Source organism: Rutilus rutilus (assembly GCF_951802725.1).
Source record: "Rutilus rutilus genome assembly, chromosome: 23".
NCBI classification, from domain to species: domain Eukaryota; kingdom Metazoa; phylum Chordata; class Actinopteri; order Cypriniformes; family Leuciscidae; genus Rutilus; species Rutilus rutilus.
In genome coordinates, this window is record NC_140233.1 from 18,648,133 (window position 1) to 18,667,045 (window position 18,913).

Here is an 18,913-nt window from a genome sequence, read left to right on the forward strand (position 1 = left end):
AAGAACCCGGATGATGCTGTGCACTACCGCGCATGCGCAAGATACTGGCGGAAGGTGGCGGAATGTCAAACTTATCTATCTAGCTATCTATCTATCTGTCTGTCTGTCTATCACATTATCTAAATATTCAAGAGTCAAAATACAGACTTCATAAAGAACCTGCTCTTTATTTTCACATTTTAAAAATGCATTGCTTTCTGAATGATATGAAAAAGTTATGCAAGGACAGCTCAAAAGTAGAATGTTTTTAATACATTGATGCTGTAGCCAAAACTATGTTATAGCACTGTAATTAGAAATTGTGCAAAGCTAGCAAACTATATTTTAAAGCAGGCATCTCTGGATATTAATTTGTGCAAGTCAAGCACCAACAAACAGGAATTTGATAGCAATTTAAAATACATTTTTACTCTGTTCCCTTTCAAGGTTTGTTCTATTTCATTCCCAAATGCATGATGGTCCGGTATGGTCCTGGGCCTCCCCAAATCCCCCTTAAGGAAGAAAAGGAAGAGAGAAAAAAAGTCAGGCTTATAATCAAAAGGGTAAGTTGAGAACAGTACTAGATCAGCAGTACTCACTTGAGAAGTCCATGCCAATACAAGTGAGGCATGACATCAGCTTTCATGTGGTACATGACCCTGCTCTCTTTACTTTGGTCCACAGGGAACGTCTCCAGCGGCTGCGAGTCATAATCAAATTCTGCCAAGATGACTGTGTTGTAGCTTGTAACCAGAGGGCACGAGGTGTAGCCATCATACTGCAGCATGCACAAAACAATTAGCATTTATTATTTATAATTAGTATGCAATAAGTAATATTTAGCTATTTAGAATGATGAATTTAATTATTTATTAGTATATCCTTAATCCAATTAATGTATGAATATATGCATTATTTATGTACATGCCTGTACATGAATGTACTTGCTAGCTGTATGTGTAGTTATATATGAAAAATGTATATTTTTAGAACAGCATACACCGTACCGTACTATTTCTGTATTAGGCATGCATAAATGTGCGTAGTATGCATATTTTCAGAATCCACAGAATGCGACTACATGACTACCACATTTGCCAAACTGTTCAGTATACAACACACTCGCTGTGTCTGAAATACGCGTTTACTTGGTGACCGCTAAAAAAAGTACGCTCTATATAGAATCAATAAGGGTAGTATCAGGGGGGTAATGTTTCAGAAAAAACTGAAGCTTCCCCGGGCGCCGCCATTGGCTAGAGGACCCCCACCTGCTGTTAGCATTCCATTGACTCCCATTCATTTTGGCGTCACTTTGACAGCGAATAACTTTACATCTGAGGCGTTTAAAGACTCCATTTGTCCATTATTTATTTCAAAAGAAACACGAAAATGTATAAAAGGCTCCATTACCTTGTATCTTACGTTATGGCCCCGTAGAAGCAGTTTTTGTAAAAATAGGCTAACGATTGCGTCATAACCACGCGACTCTCTGTCGCACAGTAGAGAGATTACCGTATGGACAGGAGGAGAAGCTCGCGGGCAATCGAGGGGACGTGGAGGCAAAATGACAAAGTAATTAATCAGAATACTTAGCAAAAGTTGCTCCTGCTCCTAGCTCATGGACACATCCTACTCACACTCTCCGTCTCTGCAAGTTTCGGAAGGGAATGATTCAGATTTCTCTTGGCACAGCAACTAGAAGACAGACGGGTTGCTCGCGTCACATCTACGTCGTCAAGCTCAGTTTGAGTCTGCGCAGTACACTCAGCCATCAGGAAGTGAGTGCTTCTAATTGACTTCACTTTTCTCCGTTGAATCCAATGGGGTCGCTGTGTCCATTTCTTTGTCTATGGGTAGTATGAAACGTACTACATCCGCCATGTTGTCATTGTCATGTGATCTACCAGCGTCAGTTGTGTCGCTTCAGTTCCATTCGCAAATTCTCTCCCGTGGCCTCATGGGATAGTAAAGTGTCCTTGCAGGAAGTGGTAGGTCATCTGGATACTTTTCGCCTACTGTTTTTTTACTCTATTGGCATACTGCTTTTGCTTACTACATACTAGAAATGTATTCGATTTCAGACGCAGCGACTGAGTGTGAAATTATTCAATCCCACAATTCAATGCACTGGACTTAATTTTTCTGTGCGTGACAAAAGTGTAACAAATGAACCAGAAGTAATATTAGCCACAAATTATTTTAGGATATTTATTTTAGGATAGTAGATGGCAGATAAGTTAAAGAGCAATAGATTGGTGCTGGGATGACGTACTTTTGTAGCCCGAGACCCAGAAACGAGTTAGTATTTTAGCACTTCTGGTTCCATCGTCCCAAAGTCAATGTTTTATTTTTTTTATGGACTTTTGGTTAATGCCTGAAATAAGGTCTGTGGTGAACACAAGCTCAAGATATTTTCATATCTTGAAAGTTTTATTCAGCGATATAAAATACACCAGTAATACCCTCTTGGGTTATTTAAAGCTTTTACTTGTCTTGTAAAAGGCGGTTGCTAACAAGTATCTTAATGGGACTACAGAGATTGTCGGGGACATTAAACGTCATTAGTCGAACAGGTAAACTCATCTATTCACTAGTCCGCTTTCACAGCCTCGTTGTGTTTATAATCGCGCTCTTGCAATCTATTATAACTCGAACTTTCAGGAGAATACGTTTTTAAACAAAGACTGAAAGAGTTGTCAAGCTTAGTTGAAGTCATGCGATAAAAATACATCATTACCGCACCACTCTATATTAGGATTGGATCCATGTCAGACTCAAAGCCAGTATGCAGTATGATTATGTAATTGTTTATTTTAACACTGCGCCCCCTGGTGGTGTTCATTTGGATAACACAGCACTTCCACAGTGGCAAGGCACATTCATGTTTATCCTCAAACATACTTACCGCCTTATCTGGCGTCTGTTTCTTCAGGACTCTGCTGATAGTTCGGTCGAGTACAGCAGACTGTGCAGCTGCAGAAGATTATAGTCATGTGATTCTCCTGGTCATCTCATTTCAGTGAAACAACTCTCATTACATAAATCGTCTCTAAATGAAAGGGAAATCACTTCACAAGAAACTTCTAATTGTGGAAAACGAAAAACAAAAACAGGTTCAAGAATCTGTCTGATGAGTACTGAAAATTAAGAAAAGGTTTAATGAGCTAGTACTTATCTCCTACTTTTCCCAGAGAGCACCACAATAATTACATAATATCAAAAAACATTTATAATCAGAAAATGTATTTAAAGAAAGTTTTTGTTCGGTGCTTTACCTACTGCTGCTGCCGTTTTGGACGTGGGTAGATTGGTGCAGTCTCCGATACCAAATACATTGGCATACGTATTATGCTGAAGGTTGTACTTATTTACATCCAGCCAGCCGGCCGCATCGTCCAATGAGGAGCCTTTCAGCACTGCGGGTGGTCCCATCGGTGGGGTAACGTGGATCATCTCGTACTATGACCAAGATGAAGGGTTCGTGACACACTCAATCTACAGCAAACAGAACTGAATGGGTTTTTTTTGTGTGTGTGTGTGACAAATTTAACAATTGCTACCTTGTAAACCTCTGTCTCCCCAGGTTTGTCCAGATTCTCAAAAACAGCTTCCTGTTGGTCTGCCCTGACCTCGATGAGGTTCTGCCTGAGGTTTACATTAAGGTCCCGTTTCTTCACTATCTCCCACAAGGCATCTGCATATTTCTTGACCCCAAACAGCACTGGTAAGGAGGTGTTGAAAATAATGTTGGCTTTTGACCTTTTTCCTGTCTAAAAAAAAACCAAAACATTGTTTAAAAACGTTATCAATTCTTTGATTATTATTGGTCATTTGGAGTCTTAAATGTATTGTGGCAGTACCATGGTTTTAAGTGTTAATACTATGGTACTAAATTATATTAATTTACCATTGTGTTTACATGGCTCTCCAAGCTACTTCGAATAAAAAAAAACATGATATTGCCACGAAACATGTACAAAATACATGGTGTTGCCATGATATATGCCCAAAAAACATGTTATTAACCTTATTCATGTCCACAGAATATGGTATTGCCATGATACATAAACAACAAATACATGGTGTTACCCTTATTTGTGTCCACAAAACATGGTATTACCATTGTACATGTCCAAAATACATGGTGTTACTATATGATATATGCCCAAAAAACATGTTATTATCCTTATTCATGTCCACAGAATATGGTATTGCCATGATATATGTAAAAAAATACATGGTATTACCATGATATGTGGCCCAAATCATATGTCCAAAAATATAGTAATAGCATGATATTTCTGTAGGTGTATTAAAGGGGTCATATAATGGTACATGCACTTTTACAAGTTGATTGTACTGAAATGTGTGTTGGCAGTGCCTGTACACAACCATCATAAAATTATACAAATCCATCCTGTGTTTTTTTTTTTATCTCCTTATATGTTTTCCCCCATCTCAAATCAAGCCGTTAACCCTCCCACGATTGTTGATTGACAGTAGCGTTTCAACACAGACCCGCCCTCGCTCGTGAGCGAGCTGTCAATCATAGTCCGGGCGGACCGACCCGGTCATTGTTGATACGCTGGAGCGCTGTCTATGAGCAGAATGGCGTCTAAGCGATTGTGGTGTTCTGTTCTTGGGTGTAATAAGGAACACAGCAGTCATTTTGATGTTCCTAAATCCGAACCGCTGAAGACGCAGTGGCTGAGTTTGTTTTCGAAGGGAATATTCCCCACGATCAACGTCAATGCTTTCATGTTTGCGCGAATCCTTTCACACACCAGACTGCTTTACAAACGGTCAGTATAAAGCTGGTTTTGCTAAGAAGCTGCTCCTGAAAAAAGGATTGGTACCAACTATTCGTGTTCCTGCTGCACCTCCAGAAGAAGTGACTGTAACGTTTTATTAACCTTTATATTAATATTTATATTAATCTTTGCAAATCGCTAGCACGCTTCACGATGAATGCGGCTGCGTACACTCAGGGTACATTACGCCATGTTTTCTATATACGACGTTCTCAATATAATTCATAATCCCACGTTTATAATGAACAACGCGTTGTGGTTATTGTGTTGTTATTACAAACGGTGTACGCACAGAACAGAGGGGCGGGGTGAGCAAAGCTCATTATCATTTAAAGACACATGCACTTAAACGGCGTGCTGAAAACAGAGCTGTTTTTGACCAGGTAAAATGAGTGTTTTCTTACAATACTAATGAGAATTTTTAATTAAAGTATATTACAAACTTTTAATTTAGACCCTAAAGAATCATATTAGCTTGTACAAAAATGGCATTATATGACCCCTTTAATAAAAGGTGATGATTAATGTACAATAGGATTTACAACACAATGCGTAGATCAAGAATGAAACCTTTCTCAGGTAGGTATCCGAGAGATACATGATTTTCTGAGGAGCTCCTCCACATTTGATGGGAGTGTTTGGTAAGGTGAACAAAGCATTTCCCTCCTTAAAGTTTCTCAAGGCATCCCACGTCTTTTCCACTGTTTTCACAGAGTAGTTTGAACCAATTTTGGGATGTTCAAACGCTTCTGGCAGGCCCTTGATCTGTAATAAGCAGAAGGAATTCAATTGGATTGAGAGGAAAATGATATCTAACGTACCACTTTAAATTGTTAACCCAGGATAATTTTTTTGTTTATTAATCCAGAGTTATCTTATTCCATGTTTCACACTGTGTAAACAGGTACAGTTTCATATTTCTTTGCATAAACAGAGTCATGTCAGGTATGAATAAAAAAATAAAAAACCAGAGCAAAGGTTGAAATTGTACTTAACCTTTGATATCAAGACTGACAGACAAATGTAATTAACATGACAGTAAGATTGGAAACATCCTCTGGACTGATGTGGCAATAACACCACACCCAAACTGTTAATAATAAAAGATCCGAGAATGTTTCCTCTCAATCAAAACAAGCACTACATCCAGTAAAGGTTTCACATCATGCATATGAAAACAGAAAACGAGCAATTCAGTCTATATGAATGACATTCATAACATACCTTTTCAAAGTGCAGTTCAAGCCCAAGAGCTACAATCAGATAATCATAGGAAATCTGCGAGAAGAAAACAGTTACATATAATCAGTAAAAAATACTAAAGCTAGGTTTAGTTTGATTTAAGTGAGCATTCTGAATTATCAATGGTAATATGACATTCCTTTTGATTTTGCAACACGTTCTGCTCTGATTATTTCATAACAACACACCTTCAGGGTTCAATAACATGTGCACTGACTGTAATCTTATGCAAGATCACAATGATGCCACAAAAATTCCCAGCATCACCCTCATCAAAAAGACCCTTTTCTATACTAATCATATGCAGAAAAGCAATGCTCTTTCACAACACAGACGCGTTAATAGTGTAACTATCAACTTAAATACCGTTCCATACCTTTTTCCCAGAGTCCGTGTGGACAGAGTTGTTCTCAGGGTCAAATTGTGCCACTTTGGACTTGACCCACGCCACCCCTGATGGGATCACACTCGCTGTTGATCGCGCAGAGGAAGCAACCGTTTTAGCCCCTGCGCCAACTAACGTCCATATAGGCTGATAGTAATGCGTCTGGAATCAAAAATGCATTAAATGTCATGCTGAGTTTTGAAGAGTTGAATAAAAGTCTCTTCTGCTCATTAAGGCTGCATATATTTGATCAAACACAGTAAAAATATTACTATTTAAAATAACTGTTTTACATTTGAATATATTTTAAAACGTAATTTATTCCTGTGATCAAAGCTGAATTTTCAGCATCATTCCTCCAGTCTTCAGTGTCACATGATCCTTCAGAAATCATTCTAATATGCAAATTGCTTTATTATAATCAATATTGAAAACAGTAATATTTTAGTGGAAACTGTGATACTTTTTCTTTCTGGATTCTTTGATGAATAGAAAGCTCAAAAGAACAGCATTTATTTGAACTAGAAATCTATATTGTAACATAAAAGTCACTTTTGATCAATTTACAGTAATGTGTCCTTGCTGATTTCTTTAAAAACAAAAAAGTCTTACAGACCCCAAAGCTTTTGGACATGCTCTAAACAGGAACTTGTTAAACCTGAATCCCAGGATGTGATGTACGTGACTCCTCTAGGGGTGCCCAACCCTGCTCCTGCTCCGATCGACTGTCCTGCACAGTTTATCTCCAACCCTAATCAAACACACCTGAAGCAACAAATTAACATCTTCAGGATCGCTTGAAAATTAAAGTCAGGTGTGTTTGATTAGGGTTGGAGATAAACTGTGCAGGACAGTCAATCGGCAGGAGCAGGGTTGGCCACCCCTGTTCTAGAACAACCAGGCACATGTTGATCTCTTAAAGGAGCAGGTCAACTAAAAATGCTCTGCTGCATTGTACCTCACTAGGCTCCACGATGGCCACGTTCTCCGCGCCAACCTTTCTTTTCAGGCGTGCGGCCATGGCTATGCCACCGGTCCCTCCACCGAGCACGAGAACTTTGTAGTGGTCTTTGGCGGCCAGCCCAGAGCTGGTGTGAATGTGTGAGTTGATGACAGAGGAAACTCTGCAGTACTGCCTGGACAACAGCAGCAGCTGTGGGTGTAGAACGCCTGCCATGCTGAGCACTGGTGGGAGGAAACCAGAGGGAACTGTGCAAACAAGTTACAGACAGAAACAATCTTTACAACGACCAGATGCTACTTCCTTTTTTTTTTTTACAACTTAGGAGGTCATGGTAACCACAGTTAGGCAACTAATTTGGTTAACCTCAGTTGTTGGTTTTTCTCTTAGACCACTTTAATCAATCACAAAACACTGATGAAAAAACTACAGAGTGAAATAATATATTAAATAAAACATAAAAATATTAATCAGGATGAACACAAAACAATATATATATATATATATTTATTGTTTTATTTTGATCCCATATCATGTTCACATAAAATATTAGTTCCCGGTGAGAATATTCATCATAAATCCAGATCCCCACACAAGAAACAGATATCATGGCCACAAATTAAAGGGTTAGTTCACCCAAACATGAAAATGTTGTCATAATTTACTCACCCTCAAGTTGTTCCACACCTGTATGAGTTTCTTTCTTCGGTTGAACACAAAAGAAGATATTTTAAAGAATGTTGGTTATCAAACAGTTGACGGTAGCCACTGACTTCCACAGTATGAAAAATAAAATACTATATAAGTCAATGGCTACTGTTAACTGGTTACCAATATTCTTTAAAATATCTTCTTTTGTGTTCAGCCGAAGAAACTCATACAGGTGTGGAACAAATTGAGAGGTGAGTAAATGATGACAGCATTTAGATTTTTGGGTGAACTCTACTTTTAAGAATTAGTTGCCAAGCCTTAATAATTCATGACCTTGTTTTATTCATTTGTTCCCTTGTTTGAATTGAGTTAAATCTTCAAATATATAACACTTTAAAGAGGTTGTGCTGACATGTTCTCAAAAGTTCTCGTGGTGATGTTCCCAAAAAGCATCAAAGACTATTGTGTAATCTAGTCTTCTTGTAATAGCGTAACATTTCAGCCGTACTGTAATCTTTAAAAATGAAAATAGTATGCTACATTTAGAGATCTTGCATGCATCTACTCGCCTTTTTACTTTCAAAGCTGAGCGTAGAAAGAGAAGTCCTCACGTCTGTTGGATGAAACACCCTGGTACGTAGTCAAAAACATATTCACTATCATTCCAACCCAACACATCTTACAGTTAAACTAAAGCTGAGTCATGATACCTGGCATTTTACATGGATGTGGCTCAAAAACTATTGAGCTGCCTTCCTAGGCATCCTTGTTTCTAATCATTTAGTGAGCAGTCTTTTTCTGTAGTCAATTATACTGTCTAGCTATGAAAGGACATTCCATTATCACTGACAATACAGAACCTTTTTGTTTTAAATTCCCATCAATAACATTTAAGCATTGAAATGTAGGATATCAGTGCTGACTACATAAGTTAGATGTCTGCAATTATTATGTTTACCCTTCAAGTCAGCTGTACAGCCTACGTGCGTAGTCAAATTGCTAACAGTTGCTTGTGTACAGGATAACAATAAACAACATATTCCTATAGACGGTGTACTAGTAAATCCTTATTTCTGACACATATCACACATTAAACTCGGGTCAAATAAGGTCTTACCAGAGTCAAAGCGATGTCTGTGAGACAGCTCTTGCAACTGTCAATGATACAGTATCAATGCGGTTTGTTTTCCTGGTTCAGCTCAGTGTGACGAATCAGACTGTCAGTAACGTTGCGCGATGATGTAATCTGTGCATGTCATAAATCTTTATTCAAGCTAATTATTTTATAGCGCTCGATCTATGTCCGTTTTTACGGTAGTACTGTACGTGTGAACTTTGCACGCACGAGCAAACGAAAGTCAATACTTTCATGCCGCCGTGATCGTCCAGAAGGGGTCGCTACTGCATTTCCATCAGGTGCTGCTTATTATTATCAAACGTTACTGAATTATTAGACTGAATTACAGCACCCATCATACTGAAGAAGACTAATAACATTAAATAACCTCACTTTAAACATACTAATTAAAATCTCAGATAAATTAAATTATTTGTTATTATAATAACACGTATATAAAACATATAGCAAGTTCTATTTTTTACACAGATAACCCAAAAAGTTTTGAAAAGACGTTCCCAATAATCCCTGGCGCCTATTGTAGGTCGGTATTATGGTGTTAACATTATATCAGTTAAAAATATCGCTGGTAATATACAGTCAAATATCCAGACTACAGCAAATTAGCATGTTTTTATATGCTATAATAAAATAAAAAAATACAAACAAGTTTGTTCTTAAATGAAAACCGAATGTATTTATTCATTCACGGTTTGTTTACGTTTTGGTCGTAAGCTGTAACCTTCCGCAAAACGGTTGTGTATGCGTGCGCGCGCGCGTGAGAGCGCGAGAGAGCAGGAGGTGATTTAAGGATCTGTCCAGTGTTTTCTCTGCTTAATTTCTTATGGACGATTTACTCCACCCTGTCTCCGTAGCAGAGCCATAAATGAATGGATGGAGCTTGTTTTCGGTAAGCGCTGTATGTTGTACATTGCATGTTGTGAATGATGGATCATGATAGTGTACCTATACACCGCATTTATGAGCGATGAGCGGGTCTGACGGGCACGCGTTTCTCTCAATGACATAATATTGGCTTGTTATTGCATTCTGTAGCAGATTTTATACATGAAATGTCAATTTATTGTAATTATCGGTCTTATTTTACATCTGTGTGCCACTTAAGGTTGACCAATTGAGACTGTACAACTGAGGTAACGTTAACGTGTTTTACCTTGGGTCGACTGCATGGCTATTTCGTCTATTTGGGCATTGAATAATGTTAATAGTTTGTGTATTCTCACAGTTTATTATAATTCAGTATGTTGTAAGATAAAAACTTTAAATTAAATATGCCAAATATTTTAATATGTAATACAATATATTTGATATATTAAATTAACGATATACATGTAACATCTAAAATCGAATTTATTTTATTTTTATTTTATTTAAAATATACCAACTGTAAAATGATGATGCTTTACTTAATAATAATAATAATAAGTATTATTATTTAAAATAGAATATATATATATATATATATATATATATATGTATATATATATATTCATAACAATACATTTGAATTAAATTAAATTGAGATTATTTATTGTATTCAAAATATATCTAGTGTAATATATTTGTGATGCGTAACTATAATAATAATAATTATTATTATTATTTAAAATATATTTACTACATATAGGCTACTCATATATATATATATATATATATATATATATATCTTGTAATAGGCTAGTAATGTGTATTTATAAAATTATAATTGTTATTATTAATTAAAATATAATTATTGCGTATATACGCATAACAATTAATTTAGTTTAAATAAATAATTCTTGTTATATATGTTGTATCCATATCTGGATTTGGATCCATATTTATATAATTTTGACAAATTCCATAGTATTTTCTAATGCTATATTCTATATTCTCATGCCGTTGCAGGTTTATTGATAGGTATAGAGGACAGGATTGTCAATATATGAGAGTCTACAGTCACTTTTGTATTGGACCGTAGAGCTCTGCAGGCACGTCGGGTCAGTATGTCAGGCGCCTCTACTGCTTACGAACTTCCAGCGTTGATTTCAATGGAAAGCGGTGGTCCTGGAGTACAAAACATGGTGCATTTTGGAAGTCTTTCTTGTGACAGTTCAGGTCTTGGAGCTTCTATTAATGAGCTGATGATACAGTATCAGGTGTGTTAAATTAGGAAGACATCCGAAGTGTGCAAGTGCTGAGGTATCCCATGTTACGTTTATTTTCACATCGAAACAGGGAAGGTTACAACCTTTCACAGCTACGTAGGTTCAGTACAATGTCCCACCTTTTCTATCAATCGTTTTGTCACGTAAAGCCAGCATATATGCAGCTCTTCTCGGGATCACCTGTGTTTACTGCATGCCAGCATCAGCAACCCTGCAGTGTTCCCGGCGGAGAGTGTGTGTTCCCAGAGACCTGACCGGTCTCCTAGCTGCAGCTCCTCTGGGTTCTCATTAGGACGATGTGGGGGAAGATACGCTGTGTGTGTCAGACATTAAAAACTTCTACTTTGAAAGACAATTACATTCTGGTGTGTGTGACTCTAGCTAATCAACTGCTGTGCTTTCCAATCCAAGTAAACAAGCCTATATGAATTACAGTATGGCTTTATAGGAAAGCGTTTTGCTTGGGATGTCATTGTTGATCTGCTTCTTTGTATAAAATCTCTATTAATATAATCTTCAAATCAGCAAATTTAAATTTGATCGTTTCTATAAGGAAAATGACAAGGGTGTTTAATGGAAATGGACTGTTGGACTCACACTGGCTTCATGTTTTTCAGTGAAACCCTTAGGACCCGTCGGAGATGGCCTGATGTTATGGCAATTTGGAAGAAGGACGTTCACATTGGTTAGTACAGTTGGACATGAACAAATCTTGCATATAAAACACATAAACGTATACTGGCATTCATGTTTAGAAATGTTGAATGTATTCAAGTCATCCTAAATGTCTTAAAGGAATAGTTCACCCAAAAATGAAAATTATTGCATAATTTACTCACCGCCAAGCCATCCTAGGTGTACATGACTTTCTTCTTTCAGCCAAACACAATCGACATAAATGCATTAAATTAAAGGTATAGTGGAGGATTCTTTCCGAATTTTAGATAAGACCCGCCCTCTCCACTTTTTGAATAAGTTTGATTGATTCACCAGAATGATTGACAATTAGGAGGACCAATAGTATAGGTGATCCACCCGGAAGTCAAAAATCCTCCATTATACCTTTAACGTAATGCATACATGAGAATATGAGAATGATGGGAATTACAAAGTCATTACAGTCATGAAAATATAGTAAAAAAAAAAATATATATATATATAATTACTGTATATATAAACGTAACACTTTTTCCCTGTGAATATTATATATATTTATAAATATGATGCTTTCTCTTGGGCAGTTACTTCTCTTTAACAGCACTTCTTGTTATTGTTACTCTTTAGGTTAACAGTGACCTAAATTGAGACCCACTCACACGTTTAACCGTAGACGCCACAAAGAACCAGATAATTACAGTGTTTTGCAGTTCCCATTCTGTGAAACACAAGAACTGTTCTCTCAGTCCATACTTAATTTCTGAATATAATATGTTTATTGTTAGCCACAGAATTCAACTACGCCATGTTTGAGGTCTTGTGCTCTTCATAGGTCTTGTTGCCTAGAAACCTTGATGACACCCCCCCTCCCCCCTCCCCCCGCCTTGTGTGCTCTTGCTTTAACTTGCACACAAACAAATCAAACTCGTTTAAATCCCCAGAAATAGCCAATTAGTGCTTTAAAAAAAGAAGGGACGGTTTGTATTCTCTTCCTTTATCCTTTATTCTCTCATGTGCTGCTCCTCAGAGATAAAGCAGACGCTTTGCTGCTATAGGGATGCTGACGTGAAGTGCGCTACGTGTTTATGTGTGTGTGATTATGGGTAGGAAAAGGTAAACGGATCTGCCAGTGACGCAAGGTTTCGCCTTGACCTTCGATAAACCACGGATCGTTTCTTGCCCTTGGGCGGCAGAGGCAGTTCGGTTGTTTCTCTTTTTAAAAAACATGATCTGGTCGTCTGGATGGAGATCACTTACGGCTCATAACTGCTGGGACATGAGTGTGAGACCTGCAGGTATTCTCCTTTTGTTTTTCACTTTTGTGTTGAGGGTTAGCTGTTGTAATACGCGAATGTTGCAAGTGGAAAGTTGGGAAGCCAGTGTTGTAAGAATGTTGCATGAGTTTTCGTCAGTGTGTGAGTGATCAAGTACACAAAAAGGAAGAATACACACGCCTCCATGTATTAGTCACTGAGGTCATTTAAACATTTTGTGTATGCTCGGAGTAGCCTACTGTAACACACTCGTACTGTCATTTCCATAATTGTTGAAATGTTTGTCAAGGAGTCCTTATGCAAATTCAAGAGGGGGAAACTTTATCCTCTACTCTTACAAATAAACTAGAAACAACATTTTTGTGACTTTAGCCCATGTCTGTTAGCTTTATGCTAGTCAGAAAAATAAACGTTTGTTGTAGTCCTTCAAAAAACGATTTCTTTAAAAGCAAATATCTTCCTTTGCTTTAAACTTTGAGCGTTGTATCTTTGCAGATGTTGTTAATGCTCAAACAGCAACATCACACACTAACTAAAGTTAGAAAAGTGAAATCATCCACCCCTTGAAAAAAATTGCCACAATTTTAGATGCTAGTGAAAATTCACAATTCTCTATTCCAATTTCGATACCACGGCTAAAACTATGAAAGCTTGTTTCCGCCACAGAATAAAAAAATAAAAAAGGTAATTGTGAGTTTATATCTTGCAATTCTGACTTTATAAGACGCAATTCTGACTTTATATCTCGCAATTGTGAGTTTATATCTCGCAATTCTGACTTTATAAGACGCAATTGGGACTTTATATCTCACAATTCTGACTTTATAACATGCAATTGTGAGTTTATATCTCGCAATTGTGACTTTATAACATGCAATTGTGAGTTTATATCTCGCAATTCTGACTTTATATCTCGCAATTGGGACTTTATATCTCGCAATTCTGAGTTTATATCTCGCAATTCTGACTTTATATCTCACAATTCTGACTTTATAACACGCAATTATGAGTTTATATCTCGCAATTCTGACTTTATAAGACGCAATTGGGACTTTATATCTCACAATTCTGACTTTATAACATGCAATTGTGAGTTTATATCTCGCAATTGTGACTTTATAACATGCAATTGTGAGTTTATATCTCGCAATTGTGACTTTATAACACGCAATTGTGAGTTTATATCCCGCAATTCTGAGAAATAAAGTCAGAGTTGCGAGATGTACTGTAAACTTGCAATTGTGAGATAAAAAGTCGCAATTATCTTTTAAAATGTTGTATTCTGTGGCGGAAACAAGCTTCTAGCCTAACTAATATAACTATAAAACATTATTAAAGACAAGTGAACAGTTAGTAGATCAACGATACAAATGAAATAAACAGTACTTTTAGGTTTTTCAGGTAGGTCTGACAGTAGTTTTCAGGTATAGAAATTGAGTAAAGTAATCAAATATAAATCTTCACTGTATAAATTAAATATAGATTAAACCTTAATAAAGTTATAAAAGTTATTCAGTCAAGAGCAGTGAGAGATTTTTTCTTTGTCTTTTGTTGTTTGATCAACAATTAAAACAGACAGCAGCAGGTTTATTAGGCTACTGTCACTTTAAGACCGAATGCACGGATCCAATATACTGATCCAGAATCTGCACAGAACCGTAGCTTAACTCACGAACCTGGACCATTGAAGCACCTTTAGAGTATAGGCAAGTTGTATGTGTCTTTTTGCCCTGTCATTTGTGTGATGGGGGCAGATTTGTACAAAGAGTGTTGAGTGTGGAAGTTGGGTGTGGAAACTCTTTAATTATTAATGGTGATGGTTGTAGCACCTGAGCTGAATGAGGAAACAATTCTCATGTTTCACAAAGCTGTAGCAGGAATGAACCATACAATATTACCAAATCATATTACCGCAGAAATGATTGATCCATTCTGAAAAAGGGTTGAGAAAGTTTTTTAGAAAGTTATGCTTTGCCAAACCAAAAGAAATGCAGAAGTCATGTAAAACAAGTCTGTGGTTTTTCTGCTAAAGACCTGTAGTTTTAGCAGAAAAACCTAAACTCTAGTTTGTCAAACTACAATGCATGGGTGTTATGGGTGTGCCGTGCAACAGTTAGGCTAAGTCTGTCATATAGGCTACATAAAATTATAATAAGAACATTATAAGTGTGCGCATGGGACGTGGCTTTTAATGATGAGACTTGTTTTTGTAATCAGGCTCTCAAAAATTATATAAAATTTGGATTTAGATTTTCAAATAAAAAGAATTATCGGTACTGACCAAAATTTTCATATCGGTGCATCCCTAATTTTTATAGGGTAAAATGTGGTCTTCCATAGTATTTGGATCATATTAACCACAGGTAAAACCACACATTGCACTCAACTACCATGGTAAATAGTAACTATATTGTTTCTATGGTATTTCTTATGAAAAACAGTAGCCTAAAGACATTAATATAATGCACAAAAACCACTATAGCTTCATAACAAAACAAAAAATGTTGTTATTATAGTACATTACTCCTTAAATGCATTTAATTATCCCCATTAATAATATAAAAACATTCAATATGAATATCACACATTTCTGCCACAATCCCATGGTTTTAGTTACAGTAAATCATAGTAAATATTGGTGACTTATGGATTGAAAGCCTTCTATCGCTCAATGTTTCTCCTGTTTTCCGCATCAGTGTTGTTGAGAATGTCATCGCTGTTTCATCTGGCTTTAAACTAGTTTAAATCACCAAGACATTTGTGTATTTGTGTATGGGAGACATCTGTGCCAAACTCGCTCGAACGCTCACTGGATCTCACTGTATGGCAAGCCGCTTTGATTTTTATTCATTCCCAGGATATGAATTCTTTATATCAACTATTCATTTTTATTATAGTTAAAATGCTAATCCATGATATCAGAAATTGGATTTTTACTAGTAAGGGACTGTTCGTTGTGTATTTACGGGGCTACCGGAGGAGTTTTGAGATCTATAGTCAAAATAGACTTGACCCTCCCCCTTCGCCAGCAATAAATTTTTCTATGACCCTCCAAAATGATTGTGAAAAAAGGCATGACCCTCCCCGATCATTTATTGATTTCTTCTGTACTGGTTTGCGCTTGGCAAAGATGTTCAGATAGCCATTGTATTTTTTACAACCATGACAAACGACTTAACCTCTGCTTTCTCATCTTACACATCACACACTCCACTGTTATGGTGGCCATTTGAGTAGATTTACTCACTAACATTGTTGTGGAAACACAATAAGCATGGAAACTAACATATGGTACAGCGCACATTCTATCAGCTGCGGTTCTGGCGCCTCAGTCCCAATACTGTAGAACTCGACGTACATTCACATCACAGGTTAATGCAGCGGTAGAGTTACACTCACTGTGCACTTAGTCGCAATCACAAAAGTTCATTATTTGCTCGTTCTTTAAAGCTTTGCCGGGTAAACATTTCATTGGCGTTCTGTTCTGACATGATGCACTTTTTCTGTCAAACAGCACCAAACTGGATTTTTGTTGGGTCAGACCCATCTGCTAGCGATGGGGGGGGGGTTGAGACTGAGAGAGCTACATGGAAAAATATGCACCAAACAAGCCACTTTGAAATGTTGCTGTTTTCATTAATACAAAAGTTGGGTGACCCTCCGTCCCCATAGACTAAAAAAAGTTGGATGACCCTCCCCTCAACAAAGAATAAAAAGACATGACCCTCCCCTATTTTCCTCTTGTGGTCCATTCCATAAATTAACCATAACCATTAACCATCCATAAACTGTCCCTAACAATGGTTATTTTTGATATCAGGAATTACATTTCCACTAGTAAAAACATGATTGATTGATTGATTGATATCACTCACAGAAATCAAGTTCTTGATGTCAAACATGTAACTTCAACTAGAAAAAATGATAATTCTTGATATCTGTAATTGTATTTTCACTAGTTACATGTCACCATAGTTGTAAAGGGATTCCACTGGAGGCAAGTTATAAAGAACCCAAGTGCAGTTTATTACAATTAAAACATAACATGAAACAAAAACCAAGGCATGAACATGAACTTACACAACAGCAGACTACAGGAAACAATACTTGACAAAGACACATGGCAAACATGAGGGCTTAAATACACAGACTTATGACAAGACAAGGGACACCTGTGAACAATGATCAGACAATTAACAAAATAACAAGACACATGGCAGGATCACATGACAAACAGGGAATCACATGACAGACATGGAAACATAACAATGACATGAAGACAAGACCAAACCGTGACAATAGTCTGCCTTTCAAATTCAATTGTTGATATCAATAATTGATTTCCTACTATTTCACATATCAGAAATACAATTCTTACTAGTAAAAATCATAATTTTTGATAGGAATAGGAATTTGTCCCTCGTCTTATAGTCCACCAGGCAAAAATTGTCAGTTTGATCGTTATTCATGTCAGAAGCGCAAACAGTGTGGGATCTAGAGACTCATTTGCTAAGTCTTGCGAACAGTTCCTGTACAGCACATCTGGCTGTGAACTTGAGGAACTTCTGGAGTGACTGCAGTGCGGTTCAACTCAGGCCATGATATAAAGTGACCCTCGAGTCAGCAAAATATAATCTGGACTCCAGCCCAGATCCCCACATTTCGATCGATTGAGATTATGTTTCACGTCACCATGATGTTATAGTAACACAAAGAACATTGTACAGTAAATCCTCCTGCGGCTGAACAGTACATCCAACATCTTCAGCTATTGAGCCACAGACTATAAACATAGTCTCTACTATGAAAAAGATTGAGGTTGAGTATGCATTATGTTGTGCCGCAAGTGTCCATGTTATTGTAAGGAAAACAAATCCAATACGTTTCTTACATTTATGGTAAAAAAAATTATTATAAAGTTAATTGATAACCAGCTTAACTTAGACTATTTTTAGCCTATTTCATATTCTGGTGTCTATATTTTTTAGCCTATTTCATATTCTGGTGTCTATATTAGTGTTTATTGCTCGAAAATTCTGGAAATCTCACTTAATTAAGGTTTTCAATTGAATTTAAGAGTAACACAATTGAGAAAATAATTACAAATCTCAAATAAAAAGCAATTTTTCTGATAGTTAGCTCGTCCTTTCATGTGTCTAGCAGCAACGTCAAGCATCTCTTCTCTGATGATGCGTTTACTGGCGTGAGGGCGGGGCAACCTGTCACTCACTTGAGATCCACCAATAGCAAACCACAACCATCCAGTCAATTCCCAATGGACAAAACCAGGCCCCGTCCTACATTTTTTCTTGTCGGAGAAGCCATTTCACTCGGATATACATCACAATAGCGTATAAAAGACTATCAAAACTTCCGTTTCATGCTGACTTGTCCCAACAGTGTTGTTCATTCCTTTATGTCTCAGACATTTTTAATTAGCAAAGAATAAAAGAGCAACTTCAGTAACTTCAACTTCAATAAAATATTCTTCCGAAACCAGGTACTGTGTTTATAATGCCAGACGCCTCCTTAACTCCTCAGTGAAGAGCTAGTAAATGATTAGGAGTAGGTTTATGCTAATAAGCATAAGCCCCGCAGGCGATGAAATTCCACAGACGGGACGTGTCTCAATCTCGCGCACTCACAGACAAGTGTAGGCAACGTCTGC

The 18,913-nt window shown here is 37.1% G+C and overlaps 2 protein-coding genes across 5 annotated transcripts in view; one reads left to right on the forward strand and one right to left on the reverse strand.

Moving 5' to 3' along the window:
- Nucleotides 1-147: 147 nt before the first annotated feature.
- sqor (sulfide quinone oxidoreductase) lies at nucleotides 148-9,418 on the reverse strand. 3 transcript variants are annotated; one of them, XM_084396346.1, is made up of 11 exons: nucleotides 9,147-9,417; nucleotides 8,599-8,659; nucleotides 7,376-7,602; nucleotides 6,409-6,579; nucleotides 6,015-6,068; nucleotides 5,361-5,555; nucleotides 3,540-3,749; nucleotides 3,255-3,438; nucleotides 2,885-2,952; nucleotides 579-757; nucleotides 148-491 (listed from the first exon to the last, which is right to left on the reverse strand). In XM_084396346.1, exons 3-11 carry the CDS (start codon nucleotides 7,592-7,594, stop codon nucleotides 434-436), a joined length of 1,338 nt encoding a protein of 445 aa, XP_084252472.1. In that variant the 5' UTR covers nucleotides 7,595-7,602; nucleotides 8,599-8,659; nucleotides 9,147-9,417; the 3' UTR covers nucleotides 148-433. The 3 variants fall into 3 exon arrangements, with proteins under 3 accessions (XP_084252472.1, XP_084252471.1, XP_084252473.1); XM_084396345.1 differs by having other exon boundaries at nucleotides 7,376-7,626; nucleotides 9,147-9,416; XM_084396347.1 differs by lacking the exon at nucleotides 8,599-8,659 and having other exon boundaries at nucleotides 9,147-9,418.
- A 506-nt stretch (nucleotides 9,419-9,924) lies between these two features.
- Nucleotides 9,925-18,913, forward strand: part of atp8b4 (ATPase phospholipid transporting 8B4) — a 37,191-nt gene continuing 28,202 nt past the window's right edge. The window contains exons 1-2 of one of the 2 annotated variants that reach the window (XM_084397026.1): nucleotides 9,925-10,056; nucleotides 11,932-11,999. In XM_084397026.1, the coding sequence (XP_084253152.1) occupies nucleotides 10,037-10,056; nucleotides 11,932-11,999 (88 nt within the window). In that variant the 5' untranslated portion in view covers nucleotides 9,925-10,036. The remainder of the gene's footprint in view (nucleotides 10,057-11,931; nucleotides 12,000-18,913) is intronic. The other variant, XM_084397027.1, reaches the window with a different exon arrangement.